Source organism: Salmo salar, chromosome ssa29 (assembly GCF_905237065.1).
Source record: "Salmo salar chromosome ssa29, Ssal_v3.1, whole genome shotgun sequence".
Taxonomy (NCBI): Eukaryota; Metazoa; Chordata; class Actinopteri; order Salmoniformes; family Salmonidae; genus Salmo; species Salmo salar.
In genome coordinates this window covers 16,142,103-16,159,542 of record NC_059470.1, presented here as the reverse complement: position 1 = coordinate 16,159,542, position 17,440 = coordinate 16,142,103, and the positions used below count along the sequence as shown (strand labels likewise).

The following is a 17,440-nucleotide window of genomic DNA, read 5'->3' as shown; positions in this document are numbered from 1 at the left end:
AGTTGGTCTAAAAAAAACAATGGGACAATTAAATATCCCAATGCCACAGCAACAGAACAGTGCAGTTAGAGAGTGACTCAACCTCTTGGATGTTAATGTGCAAGCCAACCCGACAGCACCAACAGGAACAGCCTATTCAATGTTATCAACTTTACCTTAATTAATTACCCTTACAGGAAGTTTGCAGATGACAATAAGGCATTAGAACATACATTTAATATGTATTAGACAATGGTCAATCAGCTATATTTTATACAGATAGAAAATACCTATAGTCGCATGTTATGTCATCATTGTGGTACATTGTATATACAAATGTTAGTGGCCACCTGAAGAGCGGCTTACTGTATCAGTGCTTGTTTGTGCATCGGTCCTCATGTTGAAAAGCTTTTTGTAAATACTATAGTTACACTACCCATTGTTTCTTAGTGAATCATTCAACCCAAATATCAGGTCAGTATCAGAGGATAGATTTCCACATCACTTCACCTACAAAGCAATGACATTGAGACTTTATCAATTTTTTTCACCCAGTCTCTTAATCTGACAGGAGAGTTTTATTTCACTACAACTCTGGCTTCAATATACATACAAAATTACTCATATAAAATGGTTAAAATATGATGAAAAAAAAAAGAAGAATTCTTTGACTGTAGGCAGACAGTATCTTATCACTTTCGCGACCAGTTAGGAGCTTTTTTTTGTGTACAGTCTTATCTTTAGTGAGCTACTGTTTCTATTCATTATCTCACCATGCTATCGATCTGTCAATTACCACTGTAGCATTTATGTGTGTGTATGATATATATATATATATATATATCTTACTGTTTATGTGCATCGCTACCATTACAACTGATTTGAACACCATCAGAATGTGTAAAACCTTAGTTCCAGAATTGTTTTGAGTGTGGTTATGCCCGCATGGTAGTTTGAAACAGTAAATTAATCAATAGATACAAGTGCCAAGGAGTGCTGAAATCCAGCTAATCGATGACTTATCTACCACCTATGGGACAGAAGTCAGCAGAGCGCAGTGTTTGGTCTACTACTGCGTTAGTTTAATGGGTTTATCAGTTGTCTGAGCTGAGCATCAATCGTCTGGGCTGGGGGACCATAAAATGGCCGTCATTTGACATGCAGATGAAAAGGGATCCCGCTGAAGCCTTTACAGCGGAGCTGAGGAGAGAACAAAGACAGCATTCAGAGGTCAATCTATCCACCAAAACAGGGTTTAATGGGCACTATGAATCAGCATCCAGACTATGTTATGACCTCAAACAACGTGCTATTCAAAGTGCTCTGAACAAATTAAGGGAATCGTTCACAAACATCGGCACATTCTAAGATCTGATGACTGTATCTGTAATGTGTTTTCGGACCCTCCCTTGGTTGTATTCTCGCGGGGCAGAAATCTCAGAGATCAATTGGTAAACACTGATTTAACATACAAAAATACCCCCTGCACAACGTCTATTTGCACCTTAACCCGATGGAAACTACAAGTGTAATGGCTCTTACAAATGCAGATCCTTCAAAACACCCTCGAACAGGGAAACAGATCCCAATCAAAGGCGTTATCACGTACTGAACTCCACTAAGGCATTTATTTATCTTGTAACTCGTCCTAGTGGTAAAAAAAATGATGTGGGTAAAATGAAGCGCGAATTATAAGTAAGAATCTCAAAAGCACCATTAGGTACAAAAACTCTACATACCCAGTTGCGGCCCACTTTTTGGAAGCAAAACACTCTATTTTGTCCCTTCGTTATATCGGCATCGAACAAGTCCCCTTCCCTAGGAGAGGGGGGTGACCTTGAAAATGTATTGTTAAAACGAGAGGCTGCCTGGATCTTTCATTTAAAGACCCTTGCTCCTGTCGGTCTCACCGTAGACTTTGATCTGAAGCCATTCTTGTGATTTTGCTACTCATTGTAAATGTTTGTATGCTTATGTAGCCAAATTGTATCTATGATCGTATGTTATCCGTTCATGCTTTTTAAAATGTTCTATTTATATCTGTAAATTAACCAATAAAATCAAGCCACACCCAGCCATGATTACAGACACCTGTGTGTCCCTTGAAACTATATAAACTAGTGACCCGCAGTGTTTGTCATTATACCCTGATGACGACAGCTTGTCTGTCGAAATGTTGGTTATTCAATTATTGCGGTTCTCCTGTTCTTTTTCAAATGACCTCAAACAAGACTTGCTTTAAGTCTTGGTAACTCCTGGTGCTATATCATCTATAATCAAAGTGTCACGTTTCACTGGCTTCTTTAAACCTCTAAATGTCTAAGGAGGGGGGAAATTGTGGAATTGTTTTGAGGTGGTGATTTAAAATGAGTTTGTAGCTCAAATGGTTCGGACACTACAGACAGAAGTTGGCACATCAGCGTTACCAACTTCAGATGAGTCACCATCATGTTCGTGAGAGTCTCCCTTTTCCACAGAATAGAAAGGTCAAACCGTAGGCCAAACCGTTTCGTGAGAAGACCGATTTTCGGGATGTCTCATGGTCTGACAAACACCGCTGTAGCTCGGCAACCTTCCACCACAGATGCGGAAAGGCCGACAGGCGGATGCTGCTTAAATTGACGGATTCTTTACAAGGCACAGTTATACAGTGCATTCGGAAGGTATTCAGTTTTGTATTTGTAATAGATTTGCAAAAAAATCCCAAAACCTGTTTTTGCTTTGTCATTATGGGTTTTGTGTCAAACTGTATTGATGAGGGGATATTTAAAAAAAAAATTTATTCATTTCAGAATAAGGCTAGGAAAATGTTGAAAAAGTGAAGCAGTCTGAATACTTTCCGAATGCACTGTATAGTGGATATAATCTCGGATCCACAAATGGTCTTGAGGTAAGAGTGCTGGTCTAGGATGAGATCCCCCTTGTCCATATAATCTTATTAATTATGTAAAAAGGCTAAACTTACTCTCCCCTAAGAAAAAAAATTAAAAAAAAATAAAACTGATTCTAGATCAGTGCTCCAACTCAGACATCTTGTGAATATGGGCCCTGAAACCTGTTAATAAAGGTTACCTGCTTCTATGTAGTGAATGGTAGTGGGGGAGACCGGGGAACAAAGTAACACGGGCACAAAGTAACTAAAAAACTCAAATTAGGGTAACTTAGACAGCTGTTATTCAATGTGCTAATGTTTGGTTATTGTATCTCCAGTACCTGCCTAGGAAATGTTGCTTAAATCCATAAATAATTGTTTTATTGACCCCCCCAAAAATTTGGTTGAATTCTAAATATTCTTGCTGGCTCTCTTTTTTGATTATTGTTCTGCAGAACATTTCTCATGTATCTAATCATGTATCATTTTTTTCAATAAAAATAGGTATTTTGATTGGTATAGTTGATTACAATAATTATTAAGACTCAGATTAGAGTTGTAATGGGGGTTAATTGTAACATTTGTTACAATTAAATCCTTACCTAAAATTCTAATCCTAACCCATATTATTTTCATACTAAGCAAAAGCCTAAACCTTTTACTTTGTTCCCTGGTCTCCTCTACTAAACATAAACGTCATGTCGATATGTTACCTGTTCCTGGGGTATCATTTCTGTGGAACTGAACTTGTTCCTTCTCACAGAGTCCAGGTGGTAGTTTGGGGCTCCGCTCCCTGGCATCCCCCAGGTGCAGAACTGCATTGTCTCATTGTGCTGCCAATGACAAGGCGATTGAAGTGCAATCTGTCAATGTCCGTCCTTCCAATTGAGTCAATCACTATCAGTGACCATTCTTGTGTATAATTATTCTAAACAATCATGAAAAAAATGGTTTAGGATCCATTGGACTACTTTGAGGTAGGGTATAATGAGGATCATGTGACTAAAAAAGGTGACAAGTTCCTGTCCGATCTCTATATAGAAGGAATGGGTAAAATAGAATAATTATGCTTGCGATGGCTCACAGTTTGTTCGGCGGCGGTAATCCTTCTCCTCTCCCTTGCTTTTTGTTGTCTCTTCTCCTCCACCTGCTGACACAGGTCTTTGTAGTAGTGCCTCTTTCTTTCCTATAAGTTACAGCATATTGGGTATGGATCAACATTAAAAAAAAAGCTAAATTAGCATGATCTGCTCTTTTAACATGGACAAAAGCTTATTTTGGGGGGCACAACAGTTTATAGAGTGATTACCTCTCTGATGATGTCAGAATGCTTCCTGGTTAATACTGGTGGGATCCTGATGACAGGTCCTGGCTGAGAGGAGGTTGATGGTTTTCCCTAGATTAAAGATATCAATATATTGTGTTATGGCAGAGCCTATCGTATGTGTTCCACATATGAATCAGCTTAGCATGTTGGATGATTGAGTCAAATGTAGAGCAACACTGGCCTCCCGTGTTTAATTGAAGCTAGTACATGTACCACTACTGGCTCATTATCAATGATGTCAGTAAACAAAAAGCCAACGGCTATATAAATGTTGCTTAGTTTATTCAGGACTGTAAAACGTTAATTACATTCGTACTATATCAATACCAACATAATATCAATAGAGGGTTCTGATACCTTTGTGAGTCTGGATGAATAAGCAAATGAATCCGTGTTGTTGCTTCCATCACTGTTGGTTAGACTTGCATTGCCTTTCAGCATCAGTAAAGGCCTACCGACTAAAGTGGGAACAAGAACACAAAAGTTACAGTTTACAATTGGGTATGTCCAGTGTGTTTCTTTGTACATTAAAACACAGGGAATTAGTATAGGATCTTACCATGATCTTTTCTGATCACCGTCATCTGATCAATTGATTGTACCCTTCTCTGAAAAAGAAGGTAAATACAGGTTACCACTGTACCATTGTGTGTGTGTGTATGTGTGTGAACATCATCTCAGTTACAGTATATTACTCACCTGGCTGTACCTAGATGTGGATACATTGAAGCCCTTCCGTACTGGAAGGGCTGGTTTAACACACTGGTTTAGATTGGAACCACACCTTGAAACATCTGAAATGTGGCATCATTTGACTAATTTAATCTATAATACAAAGCATGTGAAATAAAAAAAGATCATACTACTATACTTATATACAAATATATTTTCTGGTATTAATCCTGAACGCCTGTGACCGATTACGACTGAATAGGGCCACAGGCCTTTCCAATAAACGCTATCCTATCTGTCTCTTTGTTGTAGCGTTCAATACATTTTATTTCCAAATCCCACTATCAGGCTGACTCACCGGGCTTTTTGTCTTTCATGTCCGTGACTGTGTAGTCAAACACATGCTTGGTTTTCCTGTACAGTATGTCCCCCAGGCTTTCCGTAGGGGAGAACAGCAAGAAAGGAGGTCCTGATCTTCTGCAGAGCCTTCGCACTGCAAAACACAGGAAGTGACAGAGGACCATGACACAAACCAGGTGGCTTCACAGAGGAAACCTCCATTAAGACACTCGATCATCATGATCGTACCAAAGCACAGACATCATGGGATGACTCTATGGGAGGCAGATATTTCATCAAAATGATCTATGATCAAGGATTATTTGTAATTATACTGATTAAACGACACCAGCGCGGGGACGATCCATCTTCAACCTCCCTTAGTGTCATTTATCATTATATTGTTTGTGACTCAGATCTCTTGAAACTAAGTTATGTCATCAATGTGATTTATGATAACGCATACCTCCATTTGTAACAGTAATGTTTAAATGACTAACAAAAATAATAATGACTGAATGATCTCACTTCTGTCCCTGAGGAATGCAGCCTCATATCCCTCACTGAAAGGCTTTAGTGGTAACTGAAAGCAGATAGCGTAAACACAGTGAACCACAGCGGCCCTAAGAGCAAGGGCTTTCAGTAGGCTTTGAGAAATCTCAACTACAGTACTTGGCTAGAGCCTATCTACATCAAACAAGAGCATGAAACAGAAAGTATGGCATAACCTTAGGTAACGAGCAAGTTTTTTAACGTATTATAAACATACAACATTCATGCTGAAATTTCAGAGAAAGTACAAGGGGAAAAGAGTGTATAATGACGTACGGGTGGGAATTATGGGCACTTGTCCTTGATTCAGACAGTGCGTTGCAGAGGAGGCTGGAGGGAGGAGTTATACGAGGACGGCTCATTGAAATGGCTGCAACGGGAAACAACGGAACGCATCAAACACATTAAACATATGCAAATCACATGTTTGACTCGGTTCCATTCACTCCATTCCAGTCATTACAATAAGCCAGTCCTCTTATAGCTCCTACCACCAGCCTCCTCTGGCACGTTGTGACTCACCAGTATCTTGGCCTGATCTTTCATCCTTGTCTGCGTTTCTGGTACACTCATCCCTTATAAAATAAAAAGTCATGCTTTTTCAAATGCCAACATTTACAGTATACTGTACGAGAGCAGTTGAAATTGTGAAAGTTATAGGCCAAGTACTGCAGACTAACATTCTGAGGACATAAGCTAGTTCTTTCTTTGACTGAAAACAAAACAAGCGTCAGTCTGCTTAGGTAGTTCTTAGTTGGCATGAGAGATTACAGGTAGTTGTTGATGTAACAGACCATCATTGATTATGTCTACAGTGTACACTGTACCTTTATCACTTTGGAGCTCGATATATTCTTTTGGTGACTCACATTTCTGAAATTCAAATCAATTCTATTTATGTATACGTTTCAATTGTTCAATGAATTCTATATTTCTGTGTCTGCGTCATGGGAGGTCCTTGTTCTTGTTTACCGTTCTTGAGATATTTTTATGAACTGGTAACTCTGGGAGTTTTGCCCCCATGACTGACATCCATTCTAAACACAGAAGCAAACAGACTGTAATTGAGAGAAGTGTCAATAACTGATACATTATTTCCACTGCCTATTATCTGTTATGCTAGTTGTATTGTACAGAGTGAAATAATTATTACCTTCTGTGACTTCTGGTTTTGTTGCATGTTCAGCGATTCCCTCTGTATCATCACAGTCATCACCATCATTATAATCCAAGGTCACAGTCCTGAAAGAAGTCTCTTGATTCGTAATGCCGCGTTCAAAACAACTGGGAACTCGGAATTCTCCAACTTCCCGAGCGTTCAAGACAAAAATAGTTTTGAACAATCCAAGGGAACTCGGGTAGCTTTCTCGAGCTCTGACTTCCTGACCTGAAGATCACTGACGTCATGATATGACATCGTTTCTCCCGAGTTCCCAGTTGTCTTGAAAGCACCAGTACATGACCTATGTTGGCCAATTACTGTAAATACTAGCATGAGAAGGGGATAGCTGCAGCCCAATATGGCGGCCAGAGACTGGGTGTGTCGAAAGCGCACATGTATTGGTCTGACTTTCTGTCAGCGAGTGCAGAGATTTGTGGAAACATGACTGTGTATGAATGCGCATCGAAATTAATTTGAGGACGTTTCGGAAACTCAGAATGGTGGTGTCGTTAAATAACTCAGGCAGTGGAAAAGCATTGCATGTAAATGCACGTATCTTAACATGCTGTCATGTTGTGAACATTTTACATGTATCCCATTTCATTGCAATTGTATAGGCTAGTGTACGCAATGTCATTATTAAACTTGTCGATGCCCCATTTCTAAACACAGGGGCAGACATGGGTTGCGTGCCTGCCTGCAAGTTTGCTGACAAGCCGTTGACGACCAATTTACTAAGTGAGCTTCCAGGGAAAATTGCCTACATTGATACCCGTCTTATACTAGCGCGTTACAAAATCAGGGGGTTACAATTAGGTTACCATGAAGGCAGATCTTCATGTTTCGTCACGATTGCTTTAATACAAGTTAGGTGTGTATGTGGACATTATTGAGACTGAACAATACTGTTCATGGCACTTAGTACAACGGTAACAATTTGCCAAGTTTGCTTTCATAAAAGTTTGAGTTGTATGTGATTAAAAATGCTTTAGCATCCTCCATGCACTTCCGGAAAGCGACTGAACAAAATAGGCTACTCTAAACCGTGGCACTGGCAAAAACCCTGTCCAATCAAAATGTATTTTTCCCCATTTCTTTCGACACGCCTACTACTCCGAGACCAGTCCGGGACGCTGCTACCTATACTTAACTAGCACGCCAATACACGGGAAGTACTCACCTGCGCAGCACAGATTCACTCCGTTTGCCGTGTCCAGGAGTGTGGCTGCTCCTCATACTGGCTCCACGTGTTGACACACTCATCCTCCCTTGGTCCGTCTCATCAGTGAGACAGAAGAACTCCTCCGCGACACTTTTCATCTCCACACTTCGCCTGCCCTTCATCCAGTGCACAGACAACATTTTAATGATCAATCAGCACTAACAAAACAACAAGAGGGCACAAATGTCATGTAAGGCATCATGTGCATTCACAGATGAATCAGTTGCCATAGAGAATCTAACCAAAATTCCCCAAAATGCACTCACATGTAGGCTGTAGGATCAGGCTATGGGTCACAAACGAAATGGCAAAATCAAGTCGGTTTCTAAACAAGGGTTATGGGTGTGGCTAGGGAATGACCAGGGTGGACCCCACAGCCTATACACATCTCAACCATGGAACCTTGTGGTTTACAACATTAACATTATACCTTTATTGTCAACCAAATTCAAGTCGTAGATTTGACTGTCGAAATAACTCTTCATTTCCTGAAATGAATGATGTCAGTCTATTCTTTCTTACAGAACTGTATTTTGTCTTTATTTAGGGGGATCACTGATTTAACATGAGCAATGGCATAAACATCACTCCAAGTGGTTTCCTACAGTATGAATGAGGGAAGCATAGAAACCATTGCCTGCCCTACAGTACGCAATCCCCGTGCATGTGGAATAAATACACACCACAATTGATGGACACTGCATTTCCTGAGTAGAATTGAACTGGTCACTTTCCGGAGTCTCCATACTTTCCCTTGATGGTAGATTTGATGTAGTCCAACTTTTGAAACAAACCAAGTCATGAGAAGTAATTCAGTAGCCTACAGCATTAATCATGGTGATATATCGTTGATTTATGAGAATAAATCAAAATGCAGGCAGACTGCTTAACTATAGTGGTCATAATAAACATATTTGAGAGCTTCTTCATTAGATAAAACAACTCAAATAAAATCATTTAAATTCATACAGTCAATACTTACAATAACTGATCTTATATAACACTCGCACGTAAAATAATAATTTTGGACCGCAGACGACTCAGATGATAGAACCCGATCAGAAATGGGAATTTGGGAGAAAGCGACAAAGATGGTGTCGCGAATGGCGCTAAATTGATATAGAACATTGCTGTCTACTTTATCATTACGTCATAAATGCCGAATGCCATGACAACGCGCGTCTCTGATTTCTTCATCAAGTAGGCCTGAACTGCGCACTGCTTTCATTCATGTTTTCCTCGTTTCTGTGACAGTAGCCTACTGGTTGTATCCACGAGGGGTCAGTGCACAACCACTGATTTCCCTCAGGTTGAGGACCCGTTCTAGCAAAGTCGTTGTGCGAAAATGTAATAGTATACTAAACAACGCTCTTGAAGCGAGGATGCAAGTGTAATAGATTAGAAAATAGCAAACTGTGGCTTAAAGGCTACAGACATTCAATTCCTTTACTGCAGCACGAAACAGATAGCCTATTGGTATTGATTGCATAGGGTCATAAGCTCCACACGATTCAAGTCCAAACTACTAACAATACAGGCTTACTTCAAACATCATCATGTTATAACCCTAATAGAAGCCATTTAAATCTAATAGCAATAAATTGTCAACTGACTGTAAGCCAAATGCCCCCCTCGCTCTCTCACACACACACACTCTCTCTCTCTCTCTCTCTCTCTTTCACCTTTCACACACACACACACACACACACACACACACACACACACACACACACACACACACACACACACACACACACACACACACACACACACACACACACACACACACACAAACTCCCTCACACACTCTCACACACACATACTATAGACTTACCCTGCACGATCTTATAAAACTGGTGCGGGTGGAGAAGGTGTGGGTGTGCTTAAAACGAGCAGACATTATTTTCTGGCAGGCGCACACAGACATTTCTCACAGAAATGGTCTTCTCTCCACACAAGACAAGAGGCTGCTGAAAGGAGCTTTTAATTGGGGGAAGGTGCCACAGGGGCATGCAGTTAATCATAGCAAAGTGAAGGAGAAAGACAAGACAGAAGAATGATGATTTGGGAAATAGTCACCATTCAATGTGTGGAGACTTTTGAGGTTGGCCTGAGGAAATCATGACCCGGCATTTTTTGTTCATGTTCTAATTGGAGTCTATAGACTACTATGTGTTCAGTTCATTGGCTTGTGTATGTCAATCTAACCTCTAAGCTTCCTCAATTCCTGACTCAATGCTATATGTGTTCATTTGCTTATTTAAACACTACAATCCCTCAATGACCTCCCAAACAGTATAGATAAATAACAATAGTCTTACATTTCTATTGGTCAGACACTGACTCCCCCATACCAATCTATTGCATGTTTAAAAGATTTTGATAATGACAGTAAGTTAGTCTATAATCATATTTAATCTAGACAATAGCTCACATATTATATTCATTGTTATTGAAACTGCTAAATTAATTTGGTAGATTGCACCTGTTGCCTCTTGAACACAGAGATAGACATGGCACTTTTTATGGAAATTAAATTCAGCAAAAGTCCTTCATTATCACCGGAGAATGGACATAAATCAAGATGATGATGTCGGATTGTATATCTCGCTCAGATAATAACTTATTATCATGCACAAAATACAATGACTCCCAACTTTTAAATGGGGGCATATTGATGACAAGTGAAAGTGGTTGGCTGAAAAGGTGTTACCAACAATGTTTTTTAACTAACCATCCAAAGCATAATAAGCTTGTCTCAAATCTCAATGAATATGCATCAGGCTATTCATTTCAATAAGTCTTGGACCTCATTTTGTTGATTTGATGTGCAGTATTGCAAAGGTGTGCTATAGTGTTTACAATATGAGGCCAGATAGTACTAAGTAGGGTAATAGCCTATGTCCTGTCGTGTTACATAATAGGCCTATATCATTTTCTATGTCATGTCATCACTGCAATTACGATAATTGATTCATTTCTGTAAACCACACATCCGTATCATTGTTATGGACTCACAGTTAAGGACATCCATAAGATTGAAGCATCCAATGCAGATACATGTATTATTTTAATGACGTGTGAAGCCTACATATGCCTATGGCCCATACACACACGTGTTGCTTGATATGTTTGTTTCCCTTGCAGCGTGACACAGGCTAAACACCTACATGTGCGTAATAGCAGGTCAAAATGACATTATCCAAAGCATCTGATTTCCAACAGTTCATCTCAATTTAACACAATCAATCGGGCCAAACCTTGACATGGAGAAATAATGGGCAAATAGATTACACATTCATTACTTTAACAACGGCGCCGTCTAGTCGCGGGCGGAGAACGGGGGTGCTCAACAATGGAGCGTGGTGAGTCATGGAACCCCTACGCAACACGGGGGACCCTCTAGTAGTGATGACAGCGGTGCTGAAAAAGCTGTGTAGGTGTCCGGACCAGAATTGGGATTTGGTTGAGGATAAAATGAAGAGCTACAGATCTCTGTGGGTGGCTGTCTACCCACCGGCAGTGCTGGTTACGTTAATATTATACGGATTTGATTATTTGAATTATATTACTCTGAGATGTTAGAATCCTATTTATTGAATAGACAATCCAATGGACTATGAGATTTACCCATAAATGATTCCAATTGCCGAGAAAATCCCCAAAGGAAAAAATATGTTATAAAAACACAAGCAGTTCATCAGAAAAGCATGATCACCTTGAGCACTGTAGGCGTATCGTTTCAAACAATTACGGGCACCGGAAATGTATGGTTCAATCACTTGCAGAATAATTTCCTATTATTTACAATTCTCAAGGTTTGGGTTGAAAAATGTAAGATAGCTGCAGCAGGCTAGCTGTACTAATCTTGAGATTCGCCGAGTGTGGACGGGTTGCAACAGACGGCCGCTGTCCACTATTTTGTGGTACTGAATGCCATAATTTTGTGCTGAATCTAGTGCTGAATCTCATATAGCTGCTATAAGGCATATATCTTGTTTGTTTAATCAACACCAGACCCGGACTTTTTACTTCTGTAACAAATCCACTGGGCAAAAACTGGTTGAATCAGCATTGTTTCCACATTATTTCAACCCAAAACATGATTCATCCGGACACACCATTCATCTGTGTGATATTGCTGAATCGACGTGGAAAACTGATTGGATTAGCAAAAAGTCATCAACTTCACGGCATTTCGTATTTTGTCCCACACAACTTTTAACCTAAATCCAATGACATGGTGATCTTTTGTTAATTTCATGTTGAATTCATGTAAGTTGAAAACGCAACCAAATATAAATTAAAACTAAACAACTGACATCTGTGCTCAGTGGGATGTCACCTTGAGCACAGTCCAGCTTCAGTGTCATAGACATTGTTAGACTGTTAGGATTGGAAGTCTACAGTCCACTGACTGTAGCCACTTGCCTCCTGCTGATGTCATGTTTAGCCTCCAGTAGAAAAGTGTTGCATCTGATTAGAGGATGCAAAAGTTTGCCTCTGTTTGCAGAAGGGGAGGGACTTTCTCTAACTATTTGCTTGGCAGACAGCTATGATTCAGGACTAAAACCTCCCTCAAGCCAGTGTGTGGGCTACATGCATAGAGTGTAGGGGTGTTATAGTAATGTCACATGTGTGTGTGTGTGTGTGCCATCCTGCTGCCCCTGCCATGCATGCACTGAGCCAAGGCGTGTGAGTCATGAGCCAGCCACGAGACGTGATGACCTCATTGACCCTGGCTCCCTCCCTCGTTCCCCGCCCCTCACCACCATCGCAAAAAGAAAGATGAGTCAGTGACACAGCCTGGCCTGGGCCTAGCGATCAGATTTCACCCATCTCTTGTCCTGCTCCCTCTCTCCATCTCTCCCTCTCTTCCCCCACCCACGCACCCCACCACAAAGGGTATATGATTCATCCGGACACACCAATCATCGTCTGAGGTTTAAAAATAAATCCTGCCATTCAGAATGATGTTTCCCCATAAAGACAACACGCAGAGACACAACATCCCATCAGTCTGGCCAATTGAACCGCTGTGTTCACATGCAGCACACACGAGCAACAGGAGAGGAAGAGTGGGAGGCCTGTGATGCAGAGAGGAGGAGTGGGGCTCAGCACAGGCGAATTCCCTCAAGACGTTGCACTTTAGGTGGGAGAGAAATCAAGATGAAGAGAGGCCTGAGGAGAGAGATCCACGTGTAGCGTGTTATAAGATGAGACCAGGGGGCCTCAGAGGCATAAAGACTAATCAGATCACCACTCGCTGCCTCAATCACATGGATGAGCAGGTTGCTCATGGGAATTTGACTTACTCAAACATGTTCTCAGAGAAGAAAGGATTATGATTGGTTGTGTCAGGCAACCAATAAATGGAGAGTTGACGGGAATACCAAACAGAGTGGCGGTGGGAGGGGGTGTTCAATATAGCTAGCAAGTTGTTCATTTTGCACATCAATATCCTGTTTCCAGCTAGTCTAAATAATTGATTAAATATTAAATGTGATGCAAGCTGGAGTTAGTTAGTTAAAATGTGTTTTTCGAGCTAATGTCGTTAGCTAGCCAACTGTTAGGCTAGCTAGCTAGCTTGGTAACTAAGGCTAAACTGTTATAGTTTATCCTTAGTTACCAAGCTAGCAATCTAGCTAGCTCAACAGTTTTAGCCTTAGGTTACCAATTTAAGCATGCAGGCTAGCTAGCCAGATAAATATGTTGCTGTTATAGTAGAAGCATGAATGAGCAGGGAGCACTGCTGCTCTTGAAGCAGAACTGTGTCAACCACAGTAGATATTGCTGCTCTGAGACCAGTTTGAGCCAACAGGGTCTTCTGCTACTCTAAGAGAATAATTGTACTGTGTCATCTTTTATGTTGCTGTTCTGGGAGCAGCATTAGTATACTGGTAACGCTGTTGGTCTTTGAACAGAACTGTGTCAACTACATTTAACTAAAATATAAATACAACATGTAAAGTGTTGGTCCCATGTTTCATGAACTGAAATAAGAGATCCCAGACATTTTCCACATGCACAAAAAGCTTATTTCTCTCAAAGTTTGTGCATAAATTTCTTTACATCCCTGTTAGTGAGCATTTCTCCTTTGACAAGATAATCCATCCACCTGACAGGTGTGGCATATCAAGAAGCTGATTAAACATCATGATCATTACACAGGTGCACCTTGTGCTGGGGACAATAAAAGGCCACTCTAAAATATGCACAACACAATGCCTCAGATGTGTCAAGTTTTGAGGGAGGGTGCAATTGGCATGCTGACTGCAGGAATGTCCACCAGAGATCTTGCCAGAGAATTGAATGTTAATTTCTCTACCATAAGCCACCTCCAATGTCTTTTTAGAGAATTTGGCAGGACGTCCAACCAGCCTCAACCGCAGACCATGTGTATGGCGCTGTGTGGGCAAGGGGTTTGCTCAACGTTGTGAACAGAGTGTCCCATGGTGGCGGTTGGGTTATGGTATGGGCAAGCATAAGCTATGGACAGTGAACAAACTTGCATTTTATCAATGGCAATCTGAATGCACAGAGATACCGTGACATTTATTAGCCACCATGACCTCATGTTTCAGCATGATAATGCACGGCCCCATGTCACAAGGATCTATACACAATTCCTGGAAGCTAAAAATGTCCCAGTTCTTCCATAGCCTGCATACTCACCAGACATGTCACCCATTGAGCATGTTTGGGATGCTCTGGATCAACGTGTACGACAGCGTGTTCCAGTTCCCACCAATATCCAGCAACTTCATACAGGAGATGCGTGCATGAGGCAAATGTTGGTCACACCAGATACTAACTGGTTTTCAGATCAATCTTTTTTCAAGGTATTGTGCATTCGGAAAGTATTCAGTCCCCTTCACTGACCCCATAATGACAAAGCGAAAACAGGTTTTTATGAATTTTTCCAAACCTATTAAATATAAGTTGTGTAGATTGAAAAGGGAAAAAAATAATTTAATCAATTTTAGAATAAGGATGTAATGTAACAAAATGTGGAAAAAGTCAAGGGGTCTGAATACATTCCGAATCGAAGAGCCAGCATCCTGGAGTCACCTCTTCACTGTTGACACTGAGACTGGTGTTTTGAGGGTACTATTTAATGAAGCCGCCAGTTGAGGACTTGTGAGGCGTCTGTTTCTCAAACTAGACACTCTAATGTACTTGTCCTCTTGCTCATTTGTGCACCGGGGCGTCCCACTCCTCTTTCTATTCTGGTTAGAACCAGTTTGCTCTGTTCTGTGAAGGGAATAGTACACAGCGTTGTACGAGATCTTCAGTGTCTTGACAATTTCTCGCATGGAATAGCCTTCCTTTCTCAGAAAGAGAATAGACTGACGCGTTTCAGAAGACAGTCTTTGTTTCTAGCCATTTTGAGCCTGTAATCGAACCCACAAATGCTGAAACTAGTCTAAAGAAGGACAGTTTTGCTTCTTTAATCAGTGCAACAGTTTTCAGCTGCGCTAACATAATTGCAAAAGGGTTTTCTAATGATCAATTAGCCTTTTAATATGATTGTTAACAAACTATAGTTTTGGCAAGTCGGTTAGGACATCTACCTTGTGCATGACACAAGAAATCTTTCTAACAATTGTTTACAAACAGATTATTTCACTTATAATTCACTGTATCACAATTCCAGTGGGTCAGAAGTTTACATACACTAAATTGACTGTGCCTTTAAACAGCTTGGAAAACTCCAGAAAATGATGTCATGGCTTTAGAAGCTTCTGATAGGCTAATTGACATCATTTGAGTCAATTGGAGGTGTACCTGTGGATGTATTTCAAGGCCAACCTTCAAACTCAGTGCCTCTTCGCTTGACATCATGGGAAAATCAAAAGAAATCAGCCAAGATCTCAGATTTTTTTTTTTTAGACCTCCACAAGTCTGGTTCATCCTTGGGAGCAATTTCCAAACACCTGAAGGTACCACATTCATCTGTACAAACAATAGTATGCAAGTATAAACACCATGGGACCACGCATCTGTCATACCGCTCAGGAAGGAGACGCGTTCTGTCTCCTAGAGATGAACGTACTATGGTGCAAAAAGTGCAAATCAATCCCAGAACAACAGCAAAGGACCTTGTGAAGATGCTGGAGGAAACACGTACAAAAGTATCTATATCCACAGTAAAACGAGTCCTATATCGACATAACCTGAAAGTCCGCTCAGCAAGGGAGTAGCCACTGCTCCAAAACTGCCATAGAAAAGCCAGACTACGGTTTGCAACTGCACATGGGGACAAAGATCGTACTTTTGGGAGAAATGTCTTCTGGTCTGATGGAACAAAAATAGAACTGTTTGGCCATAATGACCATCGTTATGTTTGGAGGAAAAAGGGGGAGGCTTGCAAGCTGAAGAACACCATCCCAACCATGAAGCAGAGGGGTGGCAGCATCATGTTGTGGGGGGGTGCTTTGCTGCAGGGGGACTTCACAAAATAGATGGCATCATGAGGTAGGAACATAATGTGGATATATTGAAGCAACATCTCAAGATATCAGTCAGGAAGTTAAAGCTTGGTCACAATTGGATCTTCCAAATGGACAATGACCCCAAGCTTACTTCCAAAGTTGTGGCAAAATGGCTTAAGGACAAAGTCAAGGTATTGAAGTGGCCATCACAAAACCCTGACCTCAAATCTATAGAATATTTGTGGGCAGAACTGAAATTGCGTGTGCGAGCAAGGAGGCCTACAATCCTGACTCAGTTATACCAGCTCTGCCAGGAGGAACGGGCCAAAATTCACCCAATTTATTGTGGGAAGCTTGTAGAAGGCTACCCGAAATCTTTGACCCAAGTTCAACAATTTAAAGGCAATGCTACCAAATACTAATTGAGTGTATGTAAACATCTGACCCACTGGGAATGTGATGAAAGAAATAAAAGCTGAAATAAATCCTTCTCTCTACTATTATTCTGACATTTCACATTCTTAAAATAAAGTGGTGATCCTAACTGACCTAAAACAGGGATTGTTTTACTAGGATTAAATGTCAGGAATTGTGAAAAACTGAGTTTAAATGTATTTGGCTAACACGGAACCCAAACCGGCTGCGAGCGTGCGCCGTCGTGCGCCATTATGCGCCATCGTGCATACATTTATTTTGTCCCACTACACCAAACGCGATCACGACACGCAGGTTAAAATATCAAAACAAACTCTGAACCAATTACATTAATTTGGGAACAGGTCGAAAAGCATTAAACATTTATGGCAATTTAGCTAGTTAGCTTGCACTTGCCAGCTAATTTGTCCTATTTAGCTAGCTTGCTGTTGCTAGCTAATTTGTC

At 40.8% G+C, this 17,440-nt stretch overlaps 1 protein-coding gene across 6 annotated transcripts; it reads right to left on the bottom strand.

The window, feature by feature from the left end:
* Window positions 1-516: 516 nt before the first annotated feature.
* On the bottom strand, window positions 517-9,305 carry LOC106590225 (uncharacterized). Of its 6 annotated transcripts, none has more exons than XM_014181004.2 (16): window positions 9,108-9,305; window positions 8,809-8,905; window positions 8,084-8,241; window positions 6,895-6,983; window positions 6,714-6,778; window positions 6,569-6,614; window positions 6,264-6,316; window positions 5,718-5,772; window positions 5,209-5,343; window positions 4,878-4,927; window positions 4,738-4,786; window positions 4,536-4,636; window positions 4,161-4,247; window positions 3,936-4,037; window positions 3,565-3,684; window positions 517-1,179 (listed from the first exon to the last, which is right to left on the bottom strand). In XM_014181004.2, exons 2-16 carry the CDS (start codon window positions 8,869-8,871, stop codon window positions 1,129-1,131), a joined length of 1,224 nt encoding a protein of 407 aa, XP_014036479.2. In that variant the 5' UTR covers window positions 8,872-8,905; window positions 9,108-9,305; the 3' UTR covers window positions 517-1,128. The 6 variants fall into 6 exon arrangements, with proteins under 6 accessions (XP_014036479.2, XP_014036478.2, XP_045566926.1 ...); XM_014181003.2 differs by having other exon boundaries at window positions 4,878-4,972; window positions 9,108-9,298; XM_045710970.1 differs by having other exon boundaries at window positions 4,878-4,972; window positions 8,084-8,236; window positions 9,108-9,279.
* Window positions 9,306-17,440: the final 8,135 nt, after the last annotated feature.